Source organism: Pantherophis guttatus, chromosome 4 (genome assembly GCF_059756535.1).
Source record: "Pantherophis guttatus breed Tessera chromosome 4, ASM5975653v1, whole genome shotgun sequence".
Lineage (NCBI taxonomy): Eukaryota > Metazoa > Chordata > Lepidosauria > Squamata > Colubridae > Pantherophis > Pantherophis guttatus.
Window position 1 is genome coordinate 78,376,541 of NC_142066.1, and position 19,803 is coordinate 78,396,343.

The 19,803-nt window shown below is 37.3% G+C and overlaps 1 protein-coding gene across 5 annotated transcripts in view; it reads left to right on the forward strand.

The window, feature by feature from the left end:
* VPS41 (VPS41 subunit of HOPS complex) overlaps positions 1-19,803 on the forward strand; it is a 326,442-nt gene that overhangs the window by 216,627 nt on the left and 90,012 nt on the right. For all 5 annotated transcript variants that reach the window (XM_034413658.2, XM_034413736.2, XM_087892430.1 and 2 more), the window contains one exon: positions 12,831-12,928. In XM_034413658.2, coding sequence (XP_034269549.1) covers positions 12,831-12,928 — 98 coding nt within the window. The remainder of the gene's footprint in view (positions 1-12,830; positions 12,929-19,803) is intronic.

The following is a 19,803-nucleotide window of genomic DNA, read 5'->3' on the forward strand; positions in this document are numbered from 1 at the left end:
ATTTGCCACAATTTGTTGTGATCTACACAATCAAAGGCTTTAGCATAGTCAATGAAGCAGAAGTAGATGTTTTTCTGGAACTCCAGCTTTCTCCGTGATCCAGGGTATGTTGGCAATTTGATCTCTAGTTCCTCTACCTCTTCAAAATCCTGCCTGTACTTCTGGTAGTCCTTGATCCACATACTGCTGGAGCCTAGCTTCTGGAATTTTAAGCATAACCTTACTTGCATGTGAAATGAGTGCAATGGGGCAATAGTTTGAACATTCTTTGGCATTGCCTTTCTTTGAAATTGGAATGTAAACTGAGCTTTTCCAATCCTGTGGCCACTGTTGAGTTTTCCAAATTGCTGTTAAATTGAGTGCAGCACTTTTACTGTAACATCTTTTAAGATTTTGAATAGCTCAATTGGAATACTGTCACCTCCACTAGCTTTGTTGTTGCTCAGATTTCCTAAGGCCCATTTGACTTCACATTCTAGGATGTCTGGCTTGAGGTCAGTGGCCACCCCATCGTGGTTATCAGGGACGTTAAACTCCTTCTTGTATAGTTATTCTGTGTAATTTTGCCACCTCTTCTTAATCTCTTCTGCTTCTGTTAGGTCCCTGCCATTTTGGTCCTTTATCATGCCCATCTGTGCATGAAATGTTCCCTTCATATCTCCAATTTTCTAGAAGAGATCTCTGGTCTTCCCTATTCTATTGTTTTCTTCTATTTCTTTGCACTGTTCATTTAAGAAGGCATTCTTATCTCTTCTAGCTATTCTCTGGAAGTCTCCATTCAATTGGGTGTATCTTTCTCTTTCTCTCTTGCCTTTCACTTCCCTTCTTTCCTCAGCTATTTGTAAAGTTTCCTCAGACAGCCATTTTGCTTTCTTGCGTTTCTTTTTCTTTGGGATGGTTTTAGTTGCTACCTCTTGTACAATGTTGCGAACCTCTGTCCATAGTTCTTCAGGCACTCTGTCTATCAGATCTAGTTCCTTAAAGATATTTGTCAGCTCTACTGTATATTCATCAGGGATATGATTTAGTTCATACTTGAATGGTCTAGTGCTTTGACAGAGTTCTCTGCTATGACCTGTCCATCTTGGTTGGCCCTGCACAGCATAGCTCATAGCTTCATTGCGCTGCACAAGCCCCTTCATCATGACAAGGCAGTAATCCATGAAAGGGAAGGTGCCTTATAATCACCCAGTAATTTATTTGAATTATGTATTTGATAACTGTTAAGTCCTGTCTTTTCATCAGGATCTTAAGGTTCTATAAATAATACTCTGATTTTTTTCCCCACAATAGCCAAGCTGCAAAACAGAGTATGACTGTCCAAACTCACCCAGTGAGCTTCCATCATTGAGAGTGGTGTTATATGTAGGATTTCATAATTTTAATCCAATCTATCAACCACTACATAATGCTGAAGTAGGAAAAATCATTATCTCCCCCCAACTATTCCTGCTTAGTAAACTAATTGGAAAAAGTACTGATTTCAGTTTATATCTTTATAGGTTCCCTAGTATAGTTCTTTTATATCATCTAGGAAACTAGACTGTATTTGAACTTGAATATGTTGGGAGGGGAGGACATATTATTCCCTGTGTCTGATAGATGGTTTCTGTCAAACTCCTGAATATCAGGTCTTCGCAGGGCATTACTTTTGTTAAGGGATTTCTGCAAGACAAGCAGACTGATTCTTAAATCCAACCAATTGCCTCCTGAACATCTGAGTCTAACCCAATAACTAATAACTCCAACTTAAAATTAACCATTGCACTTGAATTGTGTTTCTCATGCAGTTCAAGTTTGACATCATATAAATGTATTTTACACTGACTTACTGCTTATGCAGGTGTATAAACCCTGAATACTCACCTTTTAGGTTTTATTATCTCTTGAACACTGCATTAAAAAATAGCATTTCCTTACTTTCCAATTCTAAAGTTATTACAAAAGTTTTCATGTGATAGTATATTTATTTTGAGTGGTGTTAGATTATGTTGAATTTATGTCTACAACTATATAAAAATCATTTCTGACCAGTTGTAATACTGAAAATATTATGCTAAGTATTCTTTCTTTCTTTTTTTAAATGAAATTTTATTGAATAAAGAATATATTACATTTCAAACTTTATGGTTCGGCAACGTGTAGTCATATTGAATATTTACAGGTGCGGTATCTAATCAATTATCTAAATATTATACAATTTATACGTAAATTTTATAAAAAAATTTTATAAAAAATTGATTACAACAATAATATATAGATTTAATTAGTAGTTATACTACTATAAGAATTAACTTTTGCATTTATTTTTCAACTACCTATACCACAGATCCCAAATCATGTAAAATTCTGAATCCTCCTTTCCGTTTAACACATACGTTAATATGCACATTTCTGCACAGTCCAATACTTTATTGACTACCTGTTCCTCGGTTGGACATCTTTTCTCTTTCCATAGGCATAGGAGAGTCTAGCAGCTGTGACAATATGAATAATCAGATATTTCTTTTCCTTAACAAATGTTCGTTTTAGCACTCCCAGGAGATAAATTTCAGGCAAAAAGTTAATATCCTCATTTAATATTTCTTGGATCCATTTTTGTATTTTTTTCCAGAATTTCCTCGCTTCCGGGCACGTCCACCACATGTGGTAGAAGGTACCTTGGTAGTGGCTGCATTTCCAACACTTGGGGCTTGCATTCGGATATATCTTTGCAATTCTAGATGGTGCTAAATGCCATCTATACAGCATTTTGTACTGATTCTCCTTATAGCTTGTTGCTCTCGTCAGTTTGAGATTGCTGTTCCATATTTCTTCCCAATCATCTAAGTTTATCTTTGAGTCGATATTTTTCCCCCAAACGATCATTTGGTCTTTAAGTATTTCTCCTTCTCTATCATATTCGAGCAGGTAGGAGTATAATTTAGCTAATAGTTTATTCTCACTGCCCAATAATACCTTATCAAAGCTATTTGTCCCCGTCTCTATTCCCTCTTCCTGTTTGTCTTTCCTATATCGGGATTTAATTTGTAAATAGGGCCACCAATCGATATGAATCCCTTGCTCTTTCAATATCTCATTTGATTTGAGGTTGCCAGTGTTATCTAGAATGTCTTGGTAGGTGAACATTTTCTCTCTACTTATTGTGTTTGGGTAGATCATTGCCTCCATTGTGGAGATCCATTTTGGGATTTTTAAGTAATGTTTATGCCTAATTTCTTTCCATGTCTTCATTAATGTATCTCTAATTTTGTGTCGGTGAAAACATATTCCTGCCCCCTTTCCTTTATCCCAGAGGTAGGCATGCCAACCTCTCAGCAGGTCATGCCCTTCCAGTTGTAGAATTCTTTTGTTTCTTAATGAGGCCCACTCTCGTAGCCATACTAAATTGGCAGCTTTGTGGTATATCTCCCAAACTGGGAGCCCAAATCTGCCGTTGTTCCTTTTTTCCTGCAGTGATCGTAACGCAATTCTCGGCTTTTTCCCTCCCCAAATAAATTTCCTTACTGTCTTATTTAGATCCGAAAAATATTTTTTGTCAATGCTAACTGGTGTGGTTTGAAACAAGTATATTAATTTGGGGAGAATACTCATCTTAATGGTGGCTATCCTGCCTAGAAACGATATTTGTAACTTCCCCCAACGTTCCAAATCTTGCTTGATCTTTGTCAGTAATGGTATATAATTATCCTCCTTCAGGGTTGAGCATCAAGCGGTAATCCAAATCCCTAAATATTTTATCTTTTTAACTGTTTGAATGCCCAAATTTTCTGCTAATATTTCCTGTTCTCTTTTCGGGATATTTTTTGTTAACATTTTAGTTTTTGTCATATTTAATTTAAATCCAGATAGCTTCCCGTACTCATCTAACTCTTTCAATACCTTTGGCCCAATCATTAATGGGTCCTCCATAATCAACGCTACATCATCGGCAAAAGCTTGAATTTTGAAGGTTTCATTCCTAATTTCCAATCCGCGTATCTCGTTATTTTGCCTAATTTTCCTTAACAATGTCTCCAAGGCTAATATGAATAAGAGTGGAGAGAGTGGACAGCCTTGTCTTACCCCTTTACCAATCCGGAAAGTTTTGGTCATATCTCCATTCAGTATAATATTTGCACTCTGCTTATCATAAATTGTTTTTATTGCATTCTCGAAGTATTTCCCAAAATTCATTGTTTTAATCTGCTGGATCATAAATCCCCAATTTAGGTTGTCGAACGCCTTCTGAGTGTCGAGAAAGACCAAGGCCAGCTGTTTCTCAGAGTGTGTTTCGTAATACTCCAGCACATCCATCACCACTCTCATATTAGTTCTGATCTGTCTTCCAGGGAGGAACCCGTTTTGGTCGGGGTGGATCCAATTATTTAGTATTATCTTCATCCTACCTGCTAGTATTCCCATAAATATTTTATAGTCTGTATTAAGTAAGGAGATCGGCCTATAGTTCTTTATTTGTTTGGGGTCGGTACCTTCTTTTTCTACCAATGTGATGAACGCCTCCTTCCACGATTCTGGAATCCTGGAGCCTCTCAGGGCCTCATTGCATATTGCCAGAAGTTTCAGTACGCGTATTTCTTCCAATTCCTGATTTTTGTACAATTCTCCTGGAAGGCCATCAGGGCCAGGGGTTTTATTGCTCTTTAATTTAGATATTGCCCCCTTCAATTCCTCTGTTGTAATTTCTCTATTTAGCATTTCCCTTTCCTCCTCCTTTATCTGTGGAAGTTCCTCTTTGGCAAGATATTGATTAATGCTATCGATTGAGGTTTCCTCTTCTCTATATAATGTCTCGTAATATTGTCTGACAAACTCGAGTTTCTCCTCCTCTTCCTCTAATATTTTGCCTTCCCAATTCTCCAAGCAATCTATAACCCCCTTCTCCTTCTCTTTTTTTAGTTTATACGATAACCATCTCCCTGGCTTGTTTGCATTATCAAAATAGTATTGTTAGTATTGATTTTTTTTGCCAATTCTTCCTGTTCTAATAAATTTAATTTATGCCTTGTTGTCATCCATTGTTCTTTTTTTGCAGTATCACTCGGGTCTCGTTGTAATCTCTTTTCTGCTTCTTCCAGCTGGATTAGCAAATCCTTCTGAACCTTTCTTTTTTCTTTGTTATTATATATACTATGCGATATTACTAATCCTCTTAAATAAGCCTTCATTCTATCCCAAACACATGTTGAGGGAGTTTCCTGATTCTCATTCTCCTCAAAAAACAATTGTAAATCTCTCTGGAGCTTTTTGGTAAACCCTACATCTCTGAGGATATGGGTATTTAATCTCCATCTCCTTCGTTTAATCCTCTTTGGGCTCTTCCATTTTATCTCTAATGGGTTGTGATCAGCCCATACATTTGGGGTGATTTCAACCGAGTGGATTTCTAACCCCAAACTTCTACTGACCCAAACCATGTCAATCCTTGAGCAGGACTTCTGAGGGTTTGAATAATAAGTGAATTGCTTATCGTTCGGATGTAATACTCGCCAGAGATCTACTAAATTGTGCTCATTGACTAGGTCAAAAAAGGTTTTGGGGAGCCTTTCCCTTTGATTTTTTTTCTCTATTCCACTCTTATAATCCATTTCCGGGTTTACTACCCCGTTAAAATCGCCGATAATGCAAATATTTCTATGCTCCAATTCGTCTATTTTGTAGCTTAATTTCCTATAAAATTCTCCTAAATTCCTATTTGGAGCATAAATTGCTGCTACTAAAATTGGGATACTGCCCCTCTTAATTTCAATTGCCAGTAGTCTCCCTTTATCATCTGAATATTTGAGTTCAGCAGCAATTCCTTTTTTTACATATAACACTACTCCCCCCTTTTTTTTCCTCTGCTAGAGAGGTAAAGGTTTTGCCAAATTTCACAAATTCCAAATATTTCCTCTCCTCTCTCTTTATATGAACTTCTTGGAGGCATATTATTTCCGGATTAAATTTAATTAGTTTTGAGAATATTTGTTTCCTCTTCCCTCCATTATTTAGACCATTGACATTGACAGACAACAATTTCCAACCCTCCATTTTTCCAACTAACTACCTAATTCTTATTTGTCCTTACGGCTCTTTGTGGTCTTTGTCTCTTTCCTTTGGTTTCTTTAACTTCCTTCTCTTCTAGCTCCTTTTCCTCTGGTGTTCCTTCTTTGGATTTTCTTAACTGTACGTTAATTTCTTCCTGGGAGGCTATATCCAATTCCTCCTTACTGCTTTGGTCTTCCTCCACACCCCTCAGCTGATCCAAAAGTTCTTGTGCGGAGACAAGACTGTCAATTTTAATTCTTTTCCCTTGCCAGGTGATGAGTATCCCCTCTGGTAAAATCTATCTGAAGGGGATACTTCTCTTGTTTAACTGTATCGCCAAGAACCTATAGTCCCTTCTCAAATCTCGAACCCTCTTCAGAACTTGCTTCAATATTATTACCTCTTTGCCTTTAAAACTTACAGGTTCTTCTCTTACTATATTGTATAGCATATCTTTCACTTTCTTTCGGGCAAATCTGACATGAACTTCTCGAGGGAGCTTATTCCTCCTGGCATAGTTGGTTTGCACCCTGTAAATTTCATCCAGCTCTTTTATAATATCATCTTTATCCTGTTGTAGTATTCCAGCTATTAAGTCCACCATAACATTTCCCAGATCTTCGTCTTTGTCCTCTACCACGTTTTGAAAACGAAGGTAGAAAACTGCCTGGTCCATCTCAAGCTGGATAATAGTCTTCCAACTCCCTATTCTGTGCCATTAATTTCTGGTCGATCGAGTCGAGGTTCCTTTCATTCTGCTCCACCCTCGTCTCGACCTTCTTTATTTTTTTCTCATTGTTATGGATGGACTCCTGAATCTCACTCATTTTCTGGTCAATAGAATGGATATCAGTTTTTAATTCTACATGATTATTGGTCATCTTTTCTTGTAACAAGAGCATAGTTTCTTGAATTGTTGATAGAGTCACCTGCATCGCTTGAATGGTTGGTAACATTGCTGATTTGTCCGTTTTTGTTAGCACCTCAGTGGGTTTTTGCAGAGCTGGAGAGGACATTGTTAATGCAGGGTTAGATGACATTTTCTTTCCAGCCTTAAATACTGCCAATGAAATGCTTGTCATTTCTTTTAAGATTCTCTTCTGGTTTGTCAAAATTACCTCGATATTCTTCCAAATTACCATCCACTATTCTCTCTCTAATAATAAGATTCACCTAATTCATCCAGTCGTAGATTTACCCAATTTCCATATCACCTCATAACATTTCATTCAGCTATTGTCAATCAAAGTTGTATATAAATTTAGGCTAGATATAATACAATAATAACTGTAGGTTAAATATAATTGTCCAGTCCAGACCAATATATGTTAATAAATACTCAATCCCTTCAATAATCAATTTTCAATGTTCATCCAATTGTACTATTGCACACTTATTAATCTATAATTTATTCTTATATAAATCTAAGTTAAATGTAGAGATAGATATCAATTTAATAAAGATAGAAAATTATTAACGGTTTAAGAAATAAGGTTATACAGTAGCAGTGGATTAAGATCTATTAGGCTTTTACAAGGTGACATATAATCCACTCAAAAAGAAGTGAGAGAAGTTTTCTAAAATAGTTAATATCTATATAAATAAAGGAGTGATTATAGAATAATAAATAAATTAGTATTAGTAATTAATAAAGAATTCTATAAATAATGTTTTAAAAATTCATTACTCTTATTATTTAATTAACTACTACCACAATCGAAGGAGTTCTTCCATGTAGAGAGATATTTCAGTTAATTGAGGGGAAATCTCAAGTAAATCCAAAGGGCAGCTAAGTCTTAATAAGCAGAAATACAGTTTGAAGAGAAGACCGCAGCTCAGAACATTTCAAAATCATTCCTGCTGTCAAACTTCAAATGCACATTGTAATTTATGGCTACACTTCCGGTTTCTCCCTTCGGAGAGAGCCGGGTGACTAAGAGTTAACAACTAAAAGTTATTGTTTTGATGTTTCCTCATGGTGTTATACTCAAAGTCTAGGTTTGAACTGTTTTATCTACGTTCGCTGCAAATTTAGGAAAATATGCCAACAGCTTCTAATTTCGCCTTCCCCCACCTCAGCAAGATCTCCTTCCTCCTCTCAGTTTCGCCAGCAATCCACACGCTTCCGATCTGCTCTGTTACTTATACTCACCGCCTTTCCACCGCCCTGAGCACTTTCGGCTGGCTACACTCGCAATTTCTTGAGATCGGCTCCCACGATCACCAGGGATTATGGTTGGGTCTCCTTCTCACGTTAGCCATCCCAAACTCCTTGCTTCCTCGTTGTTGTTGGTAGTCGCGGCTTCGGGTCCGCCATTAAACGGCAGACGCGCCCATGCTGGTTTGACAGAGGTATCTGTCCAAGCGAGAGACATTTGCTCGTCGCTCTCCCACTCTTCAGATCCCCTCTCTAGTCCGAGACGCTCTCCAGGCGGTCTCGTCCCTCAGGGTCCCCAAGACACGGCGAAAAAGACAGTGCCGTGGAGCAGAGCTCGCTCACACAGCACCCTGTCGCCACGAATCCCAACCGGAAGTCCACTAGGTATTCTTTCATGTAGGGAAAATCCAGCAATACCTTTTTTCTTTTCTTTTCTTTTCTTTTTTTTTGGCTCTCATTCTGCATTTTCTTTTCTTGTACATTTGATTTCTTTCTTTTTAATTTGCAATAAAAAAGTTGTAGCAAAAATGTAACTTGAGAAGGTATGCATTCTTTGAGTGGATTATATCCCCCACCACCACCAGTCTCGGAAAAGGAGATACAATCCATCATTAAAAGCTTAAAGAGCAATAAAGCCACAGGTGAGGATTTTTTACCAGCAGAATTATTTATGAAATTTCCCAATTGCTGGGGTCCAGTATTGGCAGGTCTTTTTACACATATAAATAACACCTTTCATATACCAGATGGGTGGAAGATGGCAGTAGTTGTCCCCATATATAAAAAAGGAAATAAAAAGGATTGTAGTAATTATAGGCCCATCAGTCTGATTGACATTGCTGCAAAAATATGTGTTAGGTTCTTTTTAAATTGAAATCTGGGTAGAAGAAAACCATATCCTTGCAGGAGAACAAGCAGGTTTTAAACAAAGCTTTGTCTTGAACCATCTAACTGCCAAATATGCCTATAAGACTCCTGTTTGATGCTTTTATAGACCTCACAGCAGCATTTGACATGGTAAACAGAGAAGTACTGTGGAGTAAACTGACATCTCTTAAAATAGAACCTAAGCTGCTGACTTTGATTAAAGCTCTTTACAGAAGTATCTGTTTGAGGGTGCGGTATGGGGTTAATGGGGCTCTGACTAACAGGATTCATACAAATAAAGGGGTAAGGCAAGAGTGTATCCTGGCCCCATTACTATTTAGCTTATATATCAATGAAGTTAATGAAGGATCCTATGGTTAATGAAGGATCCTATGGTACACATGCTGAAGATCCTAAATATTTACTGTAACAGCTTGCTTTATGCGGATGATATGATTTTATTATATTCATTAGTAGGATTACGTAGGCTATTAAGAAGATTCAGCTCTTATTGCCAGGATAACTCCCTAGCCATTAGTAAATCTAAATTGAAAATAATGATGTTTGGAAAACATCATCAGAGACATAGGTGGCAATTAGATGGTGAACCAATTGAATATGTTAACACCTTTGTATATTTAGGCATAACCTTTTCCAAGACTGGGTCTTGGGCTTGCCATCATCAACGGAGTATGCTTAGAGCAAATACCCATTTGAATTTACTGCTTAAATTAAAGAACCATAGTTACCCAGCGTCCCTAGACCCATTAATTAAAGTATACAAAGCTAAGGTTATTCCTATGTTCTTGTATGGAGCAGAGGTTTAGGGTCTATATTCAACCACAGCCCCAGAACAAGCACAGTCCCAGCATTTGAGATGTATTCTGGGTGTATATCCAAGAGCATTTGCTGCATTGTATGGGAATTGGGAATTCATACAATTCATGCTCTATCGAAAATTAAAGCATATAACTACTGGTGCAAAGTCAATGAAATGGAGACTGATAGACTCCCCAAGTTATGTCTACTAGAGCAAATAAAATTACAGTCACAAATCTCCTGGATCACCAAACTAAGAAATTTTGTAAGAAGCTGTCGCCTTCCTGTCTCTTGTGTAACAGGAGAACAATTCAAAAAAAGAGCTGCCCAAAGAATTAAGGATATAGAAGCACAAAATGAAATAGCTATTTTTAATAAGATGGGTAACTTGAAATGGCTGAGCAAATACAAATGTACTTTTCAAGTAGACAGTTATTTGAAGTTACAACTGCCAAAACATCTTAGGGAGATTTACACAAGCGAGATTCAAGCAGCTTGACACAATGGTCAGATATGGGAGATTCCATTCTATGCCCTACAATGAGAATCTCTGCATTTGCAAGCGACAGAGGTAGAAGACCTGGCTCACATCCTATTTGATTGTTGCTGGTATAAGGGGGTGAGAGACAGGTACCTTGGTCCATATACCAAACAAATGACCCATTGGGATCCCCCTATCAAAACAACTTACTTTATGTAAAATAACATTTAACACCACACAGTATGTAAAATAACATTTAACACAGCACAGTACTTAAACAAAATGGTTCGGTTGAGATCTGCATACGTGGGACTGATTGGGATAGATTGTAAGGGTGACACCAAAATATAATTTTATATCATTTTATTCTATTTTATATTATATTGTATCTTTTCCTATAACTATTGTATTTTATCCTACTCTTATTTTAAATTATTTATTGGCAATACATGTTTGCACCTTGTGCTTTGATATGGCCTGTATACTAATCAAAGCCATCATTTTAAACTGTATTTTATCCAATTCCATTTTAAATTGTATTTTATCCAATTCCACTTTAAATTGTTTTTATCATATTTTAGGAAATCTAAATCAATAAATTGTGTATGGAACTCTGCACTTTGATATGGCCCAAAGGTCTAATCAATAAAGTAAAGTAAAAAAGAGTGGATTATATTGGTTCTAGTGATTAAAATGAAATCCCAGTTGGAAATATTGTATAGTAATGTTATAATCTGAATTTGACTATTTTGTTAGTTAAAAGAAACTAACCACCACTATTTGTATTCCAATTTACACTAAAGAACTTCAAAGTCAATCTGTCAGCATATCCATTTCTGCTAATCTCAACAGATAGAATACATATGAGTCACCCATGACCTCTTTCCCTCCTTGCTGACTAATTGAAGATTGTAGAGGATGTTATTTAATTAGCACTCCAATTCTGGAGCCATAAAGCAAATTATGGAGTTATTGTAATCTCATCATTCCTATTCCATACAAAATGGAAAAATGAATTCTCAGTACACCTCCATGAAAGGATACTGTAAATTTTTCAAGCCACCTTTCATCTAAAGCCTCTTTGTACTGTATCAATGAATAGCATTACTGGATAGCATTCCCAGTAATTGTAACCATGGCTGCCTATTGCTTAAGTGTCTAGAATTGCAGAAACTGGGAGAAACGTAACAATTAGTAGGATACTGAAATACACCAGGGTAGATACATTGTTTTTGACATTAGAAGCTGGGAGTTGAAGCAAAAAAGCCCAATAATAGAAAAACAGACATGTTAGATTTGTAACTACAGTCTAATTACTTCAGTTTTTCACAGATGGTGGAAATATCACCATCTGTGGAAATCTGCAGTGATTACAACATTCAAGCTCCATAATATTCTTAGTAACATTAAAACAATTATCTCTATTGAACTGTTAAATTTCCAAAATATATGTTCTCATTGCACAGTATTTTGGATTACTACCTTGTGCATAACTGAAGGTTGGTTTTATCAGTCTTGAGCATATTGGGCAGTGATGGCTAACCTTTTTGCCATCGCATACCAGGAGGGGGAGCGGGGGAGGTTCGCGCATGTGCCCACACCCATAATTCTATGTGCCCCACCCTGTGCATGTGCATGCGACTCCCCCTCCCGCTCCTGGCACATAATTGCCTGGTAGACCCGTTTTTCTTTCTCACCTGGCTCCAGATCCTCTCTATGCATCTGGGGAGGATGAAAACAGCCTTCCCCACCCCCTCGGAAGCCCTCTGGAGGTCCGAAATGGCCCATTTCCCAACTTCCAGTTGGACAGGAAGTGACTTTTTTGCTGGGAGTCTCTGGAGGCTGGGGACAGCAAAAAACATCACTTCCTGTCCAGCCAGAAGTTGGGAAACGGGCCGTTTGGGTCCTCCAGAGGGCCTCCGTGGGGGGCGGGGAAGGCTGTTTTCGCCCTCCCCAGATGCATAGAGAAGATCTGGAGCCAGGTGAGAAAGAAAAACGGGCCTTCCCCCCCTCCACCCCCAGGCCCTCCAGAGGCAGGAAACAGCCTGTTTCCCTACTTCTGGTGGGCCCAGAAGGCCTGAAAATCAGCTGGCCATCACATGCATGCGTGCCGGAGTCGAGTTGGTGTGCCCACTGATATGGCTACGCGTGCCACCTGTGGCACACGTGCCATAGGTTCAACATCATAGGGTATAGTATACACTTCTTTCTCCTACAAAAATTAAAGTTGTTTACCATAACAATTAACTGAATGGTAATCAATTTTGGCATAGAATACCAATTTTATGTCAAACTGTCAAATTTTAGAGATTAATTTTAAAGGAAAATTAAATGTATGCTGATCTATCTCTCAGGAAATTATAATGATATTGACTCCATTTGCATATTGAAATGTCTGTGATTGTTTCATTTTGAAAACACAGCCAATAATTTGACTTAATAGTAAACTAGCTGTTTCTTTATTTGTCTGCTACTTAGTGTCTCAGTTCAACACTGAATTTTATATCAGTGGGATTGCACCTCTCTGTGACCAGCTTGTCATTCTTTCATTTGTAAAGGAGATTTCAGAGAAAATGGTAAGTGACATAATATATATGCAAATAATTAAAGACTGTTGAGTGGAACTCAATCTTTAGTGACTAGATTGATTAGTCTATTGAATTGCCTTGATAGTTACATAGGTACTTGGTTTAAGATATGTACTCCACACTTGTTCTTAAACAGAACTATTTCCTTTCTATATTCATATTTGAATTCCTTAAAAATGTTAAATAGCAGGACTAACTTTATCTAGCTGTTTTTGGCATGCCAATCTCCCTCTTTTATAAGACAGCAATAGAGAATTCATATTTTTCAAGACTTTGTATTTTAGTATCTTCCAAGTGAAAAAAGGTGCTTGATATGCTGAGTCAAAAAAGGCATACTGTAATCACCATTTGCAACTTTCCTAGCCAGCTTCTGACAAGCAAAGTCAGTGGGAGAAGCTGGATTTGCTTAACAATTGCATTATTCACTTATACTGTAGTGATTAACAATTGTGGGAAAAAAAGATCAAAAAATCAGGTATGACTCACCTAACCACCACCTTGCTTAGCAACAGAAATTCTAATTCCAGACTTCTGGTTGCAACCTTGGCGAGAACAGCTGGAAAATAGTGGGCTCTGCTGAGCCCTGCGAAAATCCAGCTGGTAACCGCTGCCAGGAGACCCTTCAGGGTCACAGCCATCTTGTAGGGACAGAGAAGGAAGAAGAGCGCTTCGCTGACCACGAGGAATCCGCAGATTCCTTGTTAGGTCCGAAGCAAGCTCTCCCCGAATGGCAGCAGGCACGGCCGCCATTGCTGGCAGTCACAAAGCCGGGACATCCGGGAACCAAGATTGTGCAGGAGCGGTGTATGGACAGAACATTGAACATTGAAATTGGGTGAGATATTTACCAACTTTTACTTTAATGACTTGCAATAATAAAAAGATTATGAAAAGAAAACTCCTAAGCTTAAAATAGCAGTGAATTGACACAAGGAGAAAAAAAAAACCCTGGAAACTAAAAGGCCAAAAAGAAAAAGGCCAAGAGAAGCTACAAAACTATAGCTATAGCCCAAGAGAAGCCATAAAACACAGACAGCGTGGAAAAAAGCCCAAATAATCTGAAAACGACTTTAGGGAGAAATGATTTGTTTATTTGAATTTCTAAACCCCTTGGATTTATCCGACAATCAGCTGTTTTTGACAGATTGCTTACATTGAATCGGGGCATAAGAGAGAAAGAGAAGTACTACAACACTATAGCTGCAGTATATTTAATGAAAGCTAATCTAATACAAACAGAGTCTAGTACACAGAACAGAAATAACAACATCTGGTGAAAAGCCTGACCTTGATTCTGTTGTTAGAAGACGACTGGAAAAGTTCAAGAACATTCAATCGTGGGGTGTTTTTTTTTCCCTTTCCTTTTGAAGAATTACAAAAGGAACTAATTTGCAAATAATAAATCTTATTAAAATCGACTATTGGATTATGGATTGGAAAGACTGGAAGAATTTAGTAGACTAACCTGGACAAATTTGGACTTGGACTATTAATGTTATTTAATAGAATATTCTAAGAGGCAAAAGAAGAAAAGGTCAGAAGAAAAGATAGAAAAAGGAAATAAGACTTTAAAATTTGGACAATTGGGGAACAATAAGGCTGTAAACTATTATGAAATAAAATGTAGGGTTTTGGAGGTATAACTATGGGATTGATGTAACTTGATTAAATAAGTTTCTTAATATTGAGATTAATATTAATATTGAGATATTGGAATAATAGAAATATACTTTTTATAAGCTGTATTAAATCGCTATAAAATGGATCTAGAGATGTATGAAGAAATATTGTGCATGTTAAAAAGTCTGTGTGAATCCTTCAGAAATGATAAAAGAGGCAAAGGAATTGTTTAAAGATAGAGAAATGAATGTAGAAGCTACTCAACAATTGGGGAAAAAAGAGGAACATGATATTCAAGAAGTAGATGAGAAACTAGAAAAAGCAGGGGAAGGGGAGAATAAAAACGAAAAGCAAGAAGTTAGAAACAAAGAGGAGAAGAGACTAATAAATAGAAGACAAATATATAACTTCATAATTTATAAGGATACAGAGAGAAGAGAGAAAAGCCCCTAAAAAAACAAAAAATGAAAGGAAGTTTTGTGGATGGCTGTTCAAAAAAATGCAACAGAAAGAGGCAAAAGGCACTCAGAAAGGAAAGTTTTGTAGACATAAAAAAATTAAAAAGACATACAAGATTCCGAGAGAGAGATAAAAGATTGACCAAAAAATCAATAAAGGATGGAATTTTACAAAGACTAAGATGATGGATAATGAAAAAATATATTAATAAAATGGGAAAACACCAAAACCCCAATAAGTTTTAGGTTGGTAGATGGTAATTTAAGACTGGATAATTTAACTGTAGTACTAATATTAACAGTGTGTTAAAAGATATTGTGAATTTAACATATTAAGGATTAGAAATGTTGGGGACTTAAGATATACTCCCATGATGGATTGAATATTGTTAATAATTGGTGTTATTTGTAATCCTATACATTTGGAATATTGATGTTATGGGGGAATAATGAGTGATTTTTAAAATATTGAATGACAACATTTCCTAAGAGATAATAAACACAGGGTGTGAAGAAATGTTATTTATGCTTAAATGAATTAAAGGGAAAATGTAAAAGAAATATGAAATGAGACTAGTATTGTTTGAAGGTGAAAGATTAGAATTCTACATACTATTTGTATTATTATTGTTAACGTTGTATAAAAAAGACCTGACCCAATCAATGTACTGTCCACAAAATATGTATGTTTATATTGGAAAAATAAAAACTTAATATATTTGTTTAATAAAAAGAGGCAAGGTATTATTAGTACCCTCTTCATGGATTACTGCCTTGTTGTGGCAAAGGGGCTTGCGTAGCTCAATGAAGCTATGAGCTATGCTGTGCAGGGCCACCCAAGACAAACAGATCATAGCAGAGAGCTCTGACAAGCTGGAAGTGGTCAAACAAGAGATGACAAGATTGAACATCGACATCTTAGGAATCAGTGAACTAAAATGGATAGCAATGGGTGAATTTAATTCAAATGACCATCAGGTATACTACTGCGGGCATGAATCCCTCAGAAGAAATGAGTAGCCTTCATAGTCAATAAAAGAGTAAAAAAAGCAATACTGGGATACAATTCCCAAAATGACAGAATGATCTCAGTTTGAATCCAAGGCAAACCATTCAATATCACTGTAGTCCAGGTCAATGCCCTAACCACTGGTGCTGAAGAGGATGAAATTGACCGGTTCTATGAAACCTTACAGCACTTTATAGAATTAACACCAAAAAATGATGTCCTTATCATCATGGGGGATTGGAATGCTAAAGTAGGAAGCCAAAAGATAACCGGAATAACAGGCAAATTTGGCCTCAGAATATAAAATGAAGCAGGGCACAGGCTGATAGAATTTTGTCAAGAGAATATGATGATCATAGCAAACACTCTTTTCCAACAACACAAGCAACAACTGTACACATGGACATCATGAGACGGTCAACACAGAAATCAGATTGACTATGTGCTTTGCAGCCAAAGATGAGGAAGCTCTATACAGTCAGTAAAAACAAGATCAGGAGCTGACTGTGGCTCAGAGCATGAGCTTCTCGTTGCAAAATTTAGGCTTAAATTGAGGAGAGAAGCACTAGGCCACTCAGGTATGAATTAAATCATATCCCTGATGAATATACAGTAGAGGTGACAGATTTAAGGAATTAGAGCTGATAGACAGAGTGCCTGAAGAACTATGGATGGAGGTTCGCAACATTGTACCATCCCAAAACCATCCCAAAGAAAAAGAAAGAAAATGGCTGTTGGAGGAAGCTTTGCAAATAGCTGAGGAAAGAAGGGAAGCAAAAGGCAAGAGCGAAAGAGAAAGATACACCCAATTGAATGCAGAATTCCAGAGAATAGCTAGAAGAGATAAGAGTGCCTTCTTAAATGAACAATGCAAATAAATAGAAGAAAACAATAGAATAGGGAGGACCAGAGATCTCTTCAAGAAAACTGGAGATATGAAGGGAATGTTTCATGCAAAGAAACATTGCATATGAAGGGCATGATAAAGGACCAAAAGGGCAGGAACCTAACAGAGGCAGAAGTGATTAAGAATAGGCCACAAAATTACATAGAATAATCATCCCTGATAACCACGATGGGTTGGCCACTGACCTCGAGCCAGACATCCTAGAATATGAAGTCAAACGGGCCTTAGGAAATCTGACCAACAAAGCTAGTGGAGGTGACAGTATTCCAGTTGAGCTATTCAAAATCTTAAAAGACGATGCAGTAAAAGTGCTGCACTCAATTTACCAGCAAATTTGGAAAATTCAACAGTAGCCACAGGATTGGAAAAGCTCAGTTTACATTCCAATTTCAAAGAAAGGCAATGCCAAAGAATGTTCAAACTATTGCCCCATTGCACTCATTTCACATGCTAGTAAGGTTATGCTTAAAATTCCAGAAGCTAGACTCCAGTAGTATGTGGATCAAGGACTACCAGAAGTACAGGCAGGATTCCGAAGAGGTAGAGGAACTAGAGATCAAATTGCCAACATACCCTGGATCATGGAGAAAGCTGGAGTTCCAGAAAAACATCTACTTCTGCTTCATTGACTATGCTAAAGCCTTTGATTGTGTAGATCACAACAAATTGTGGCAAATTCTTAAAGAGATGGGAGTACCAGACCATCTTATTTGTCTCTTGAGAAACCTATATGCGGGTCAAGGAGCAACAGTGAGAACTGGACACAGAACCACTGATTGGTTCAAAATTGGGAAAGGAGTCTGGCAAGGGTGTATACTGTCACCCTGCCTATTTGACTTTTATGCAGAGCACATCATGAGAAAAGTGGGGCTAGATAAATCAAAAGTTGGAATTAAGATTGCCGGGAGAAATATCAACAACCTCAGATATGCAGATGATACCACTTTAATGGCAGAAAGTGAAGAAGAACTAAAGAGCCTCTTGATGCGGGTGAAGAAGGAGAGTGCAAAAGTTGGCTTGAAACTCAACATGAAGAAAACTAAGATCGTGCAATCCGGCCCTCTCAATTCCTGGCAAATAGAATGGGAAGAAATGGAGGTAGTGACAGATTTTATTTTCTTGGACTCCAAGATCATCGCAGATGGGGAATGAAATTAAAAGACGCTTGTTCCTGGGGAGGAAAGCTATGGCAAATCTAAACAGCATACTATAAAGCAGAGACATCACCCTGCCAACAAAAGTGTGCATAGTCAAGGCTATGGTTTTCCCAGCTGCAATGTATGGCTGTGAAAGTTGGACCATAAGGAAGGCTGAGCACCAAAGAATTGAGGCCTTTGAACTATGGTGCTGGAAAAGACTCTTGCAAGTCCCTTGGACTACAAGGCGATCAAACTGGTCAGTCCTAGAGAAAATCAACCCTGACTGCTCTTTAGAAGGCCAGATCCTGAAGATGAAACTCAAATATAATGTAATGACATGTAATGAGAAGAAAGGACTCACTGGAGAACAGCCTAATGCTGGGAACGATTGAGGGCAAAAGAAGAAGAGGACGACAGAGAACACAGTGGCTGGATGGAGTCACTGAAGCAGTAGGCGTGAGCTTAAATGGACTCCAGAGGATGGTAGAGGATAGGAAGGCCTGGAGGAATGTTGTCCATGGGGTTGCGATGGGTTGGATACAACTTCGCAACTTACAACAAAATTATTATTACCAATTTGTTTTAATTTTGTTTTCCTTGGGGATGAGGTAGTGGATTTAAAAAGAATAATTTTAAAAATCTTCCAAGAAATAAGTTTTGAAAATTTAGAACAATCTAAATTGCTCAGAAAATAGTATCGAAGACATCCATTTCATCTTCTGAAATAATTACAACAGGACCATTTTAATATAAACTACATTCAGGATGCAATTTAGCATTACAAACTTTCCAAACCATAGCAAACTGAAGTCCAATCAATGGCTTAACCTGTAACAAAGGGTAAATGGTATGAGTAATCACAAAGTCTTCTTTCCTTTGCAATACCCCTTGCAGATTTGGGGGAGGGAGGGGAGATGTGAAAACAAGCAAGAGCAGGATCTCATTCACATCACTACTTAAATATTTGAAGAAAATGGACTGAATACTTAGTGACAGTAAGAAGAGGATGAGGGGAAAGGTCTGGAATTCCTAAGGCTCAAGAGGTGCAAAGTCCAATAGGTACACAGTGATGCAGACTGTTGAACAGGAATTAAAGTTGAATTAAAATGATTGTGCTAATTTTTCACTTTGTCCTAAATAAAGTTTGTCAAGATAATTATTCTCAAATAATTATAGGCACAGTGAGGGACATGGAGACAAGAACTATTCAATATATTTGTCTCAATTTGACAATATCTACTTCAGTTGAAAATGTCTAGATATACAGAGAAAATATTGAATCACTAGCATTTCTCAGGAGACTCTACAAAGTCTTCATGACAATTGTTTTCACTACAAAATGAAACAGAAGTATAGAAGAGATAAATCTGTGAAATTTAAATTATTCTTTTCATCTCCTTTATAGCAAACTGACATTAGATAGTCACTGTTATAGTAATCTTGAAGAACTAGATACACATTGTTGCTAAGCAATGAAGCAACATTGACTCAAAGTAACAGTTATCTATTGAAATCAATAGGGTATGCTTCTAGCCCTCATGCAGAATGGCCACATATTTTTTTTATTATTTTAAAGAAAGGATCAAAGGCACTGCTTCAGTTTTTCCCAGGAAAAATAATAGTTTAGGGCCTTTCTGTGACTGAGTCTCAGGGAAAAAAAATCAATTACAAAGTGAAGTAGAATCCAATGAGTGAAATATGGGATAAAGCAGGGGTGAAATGCTCCCGGT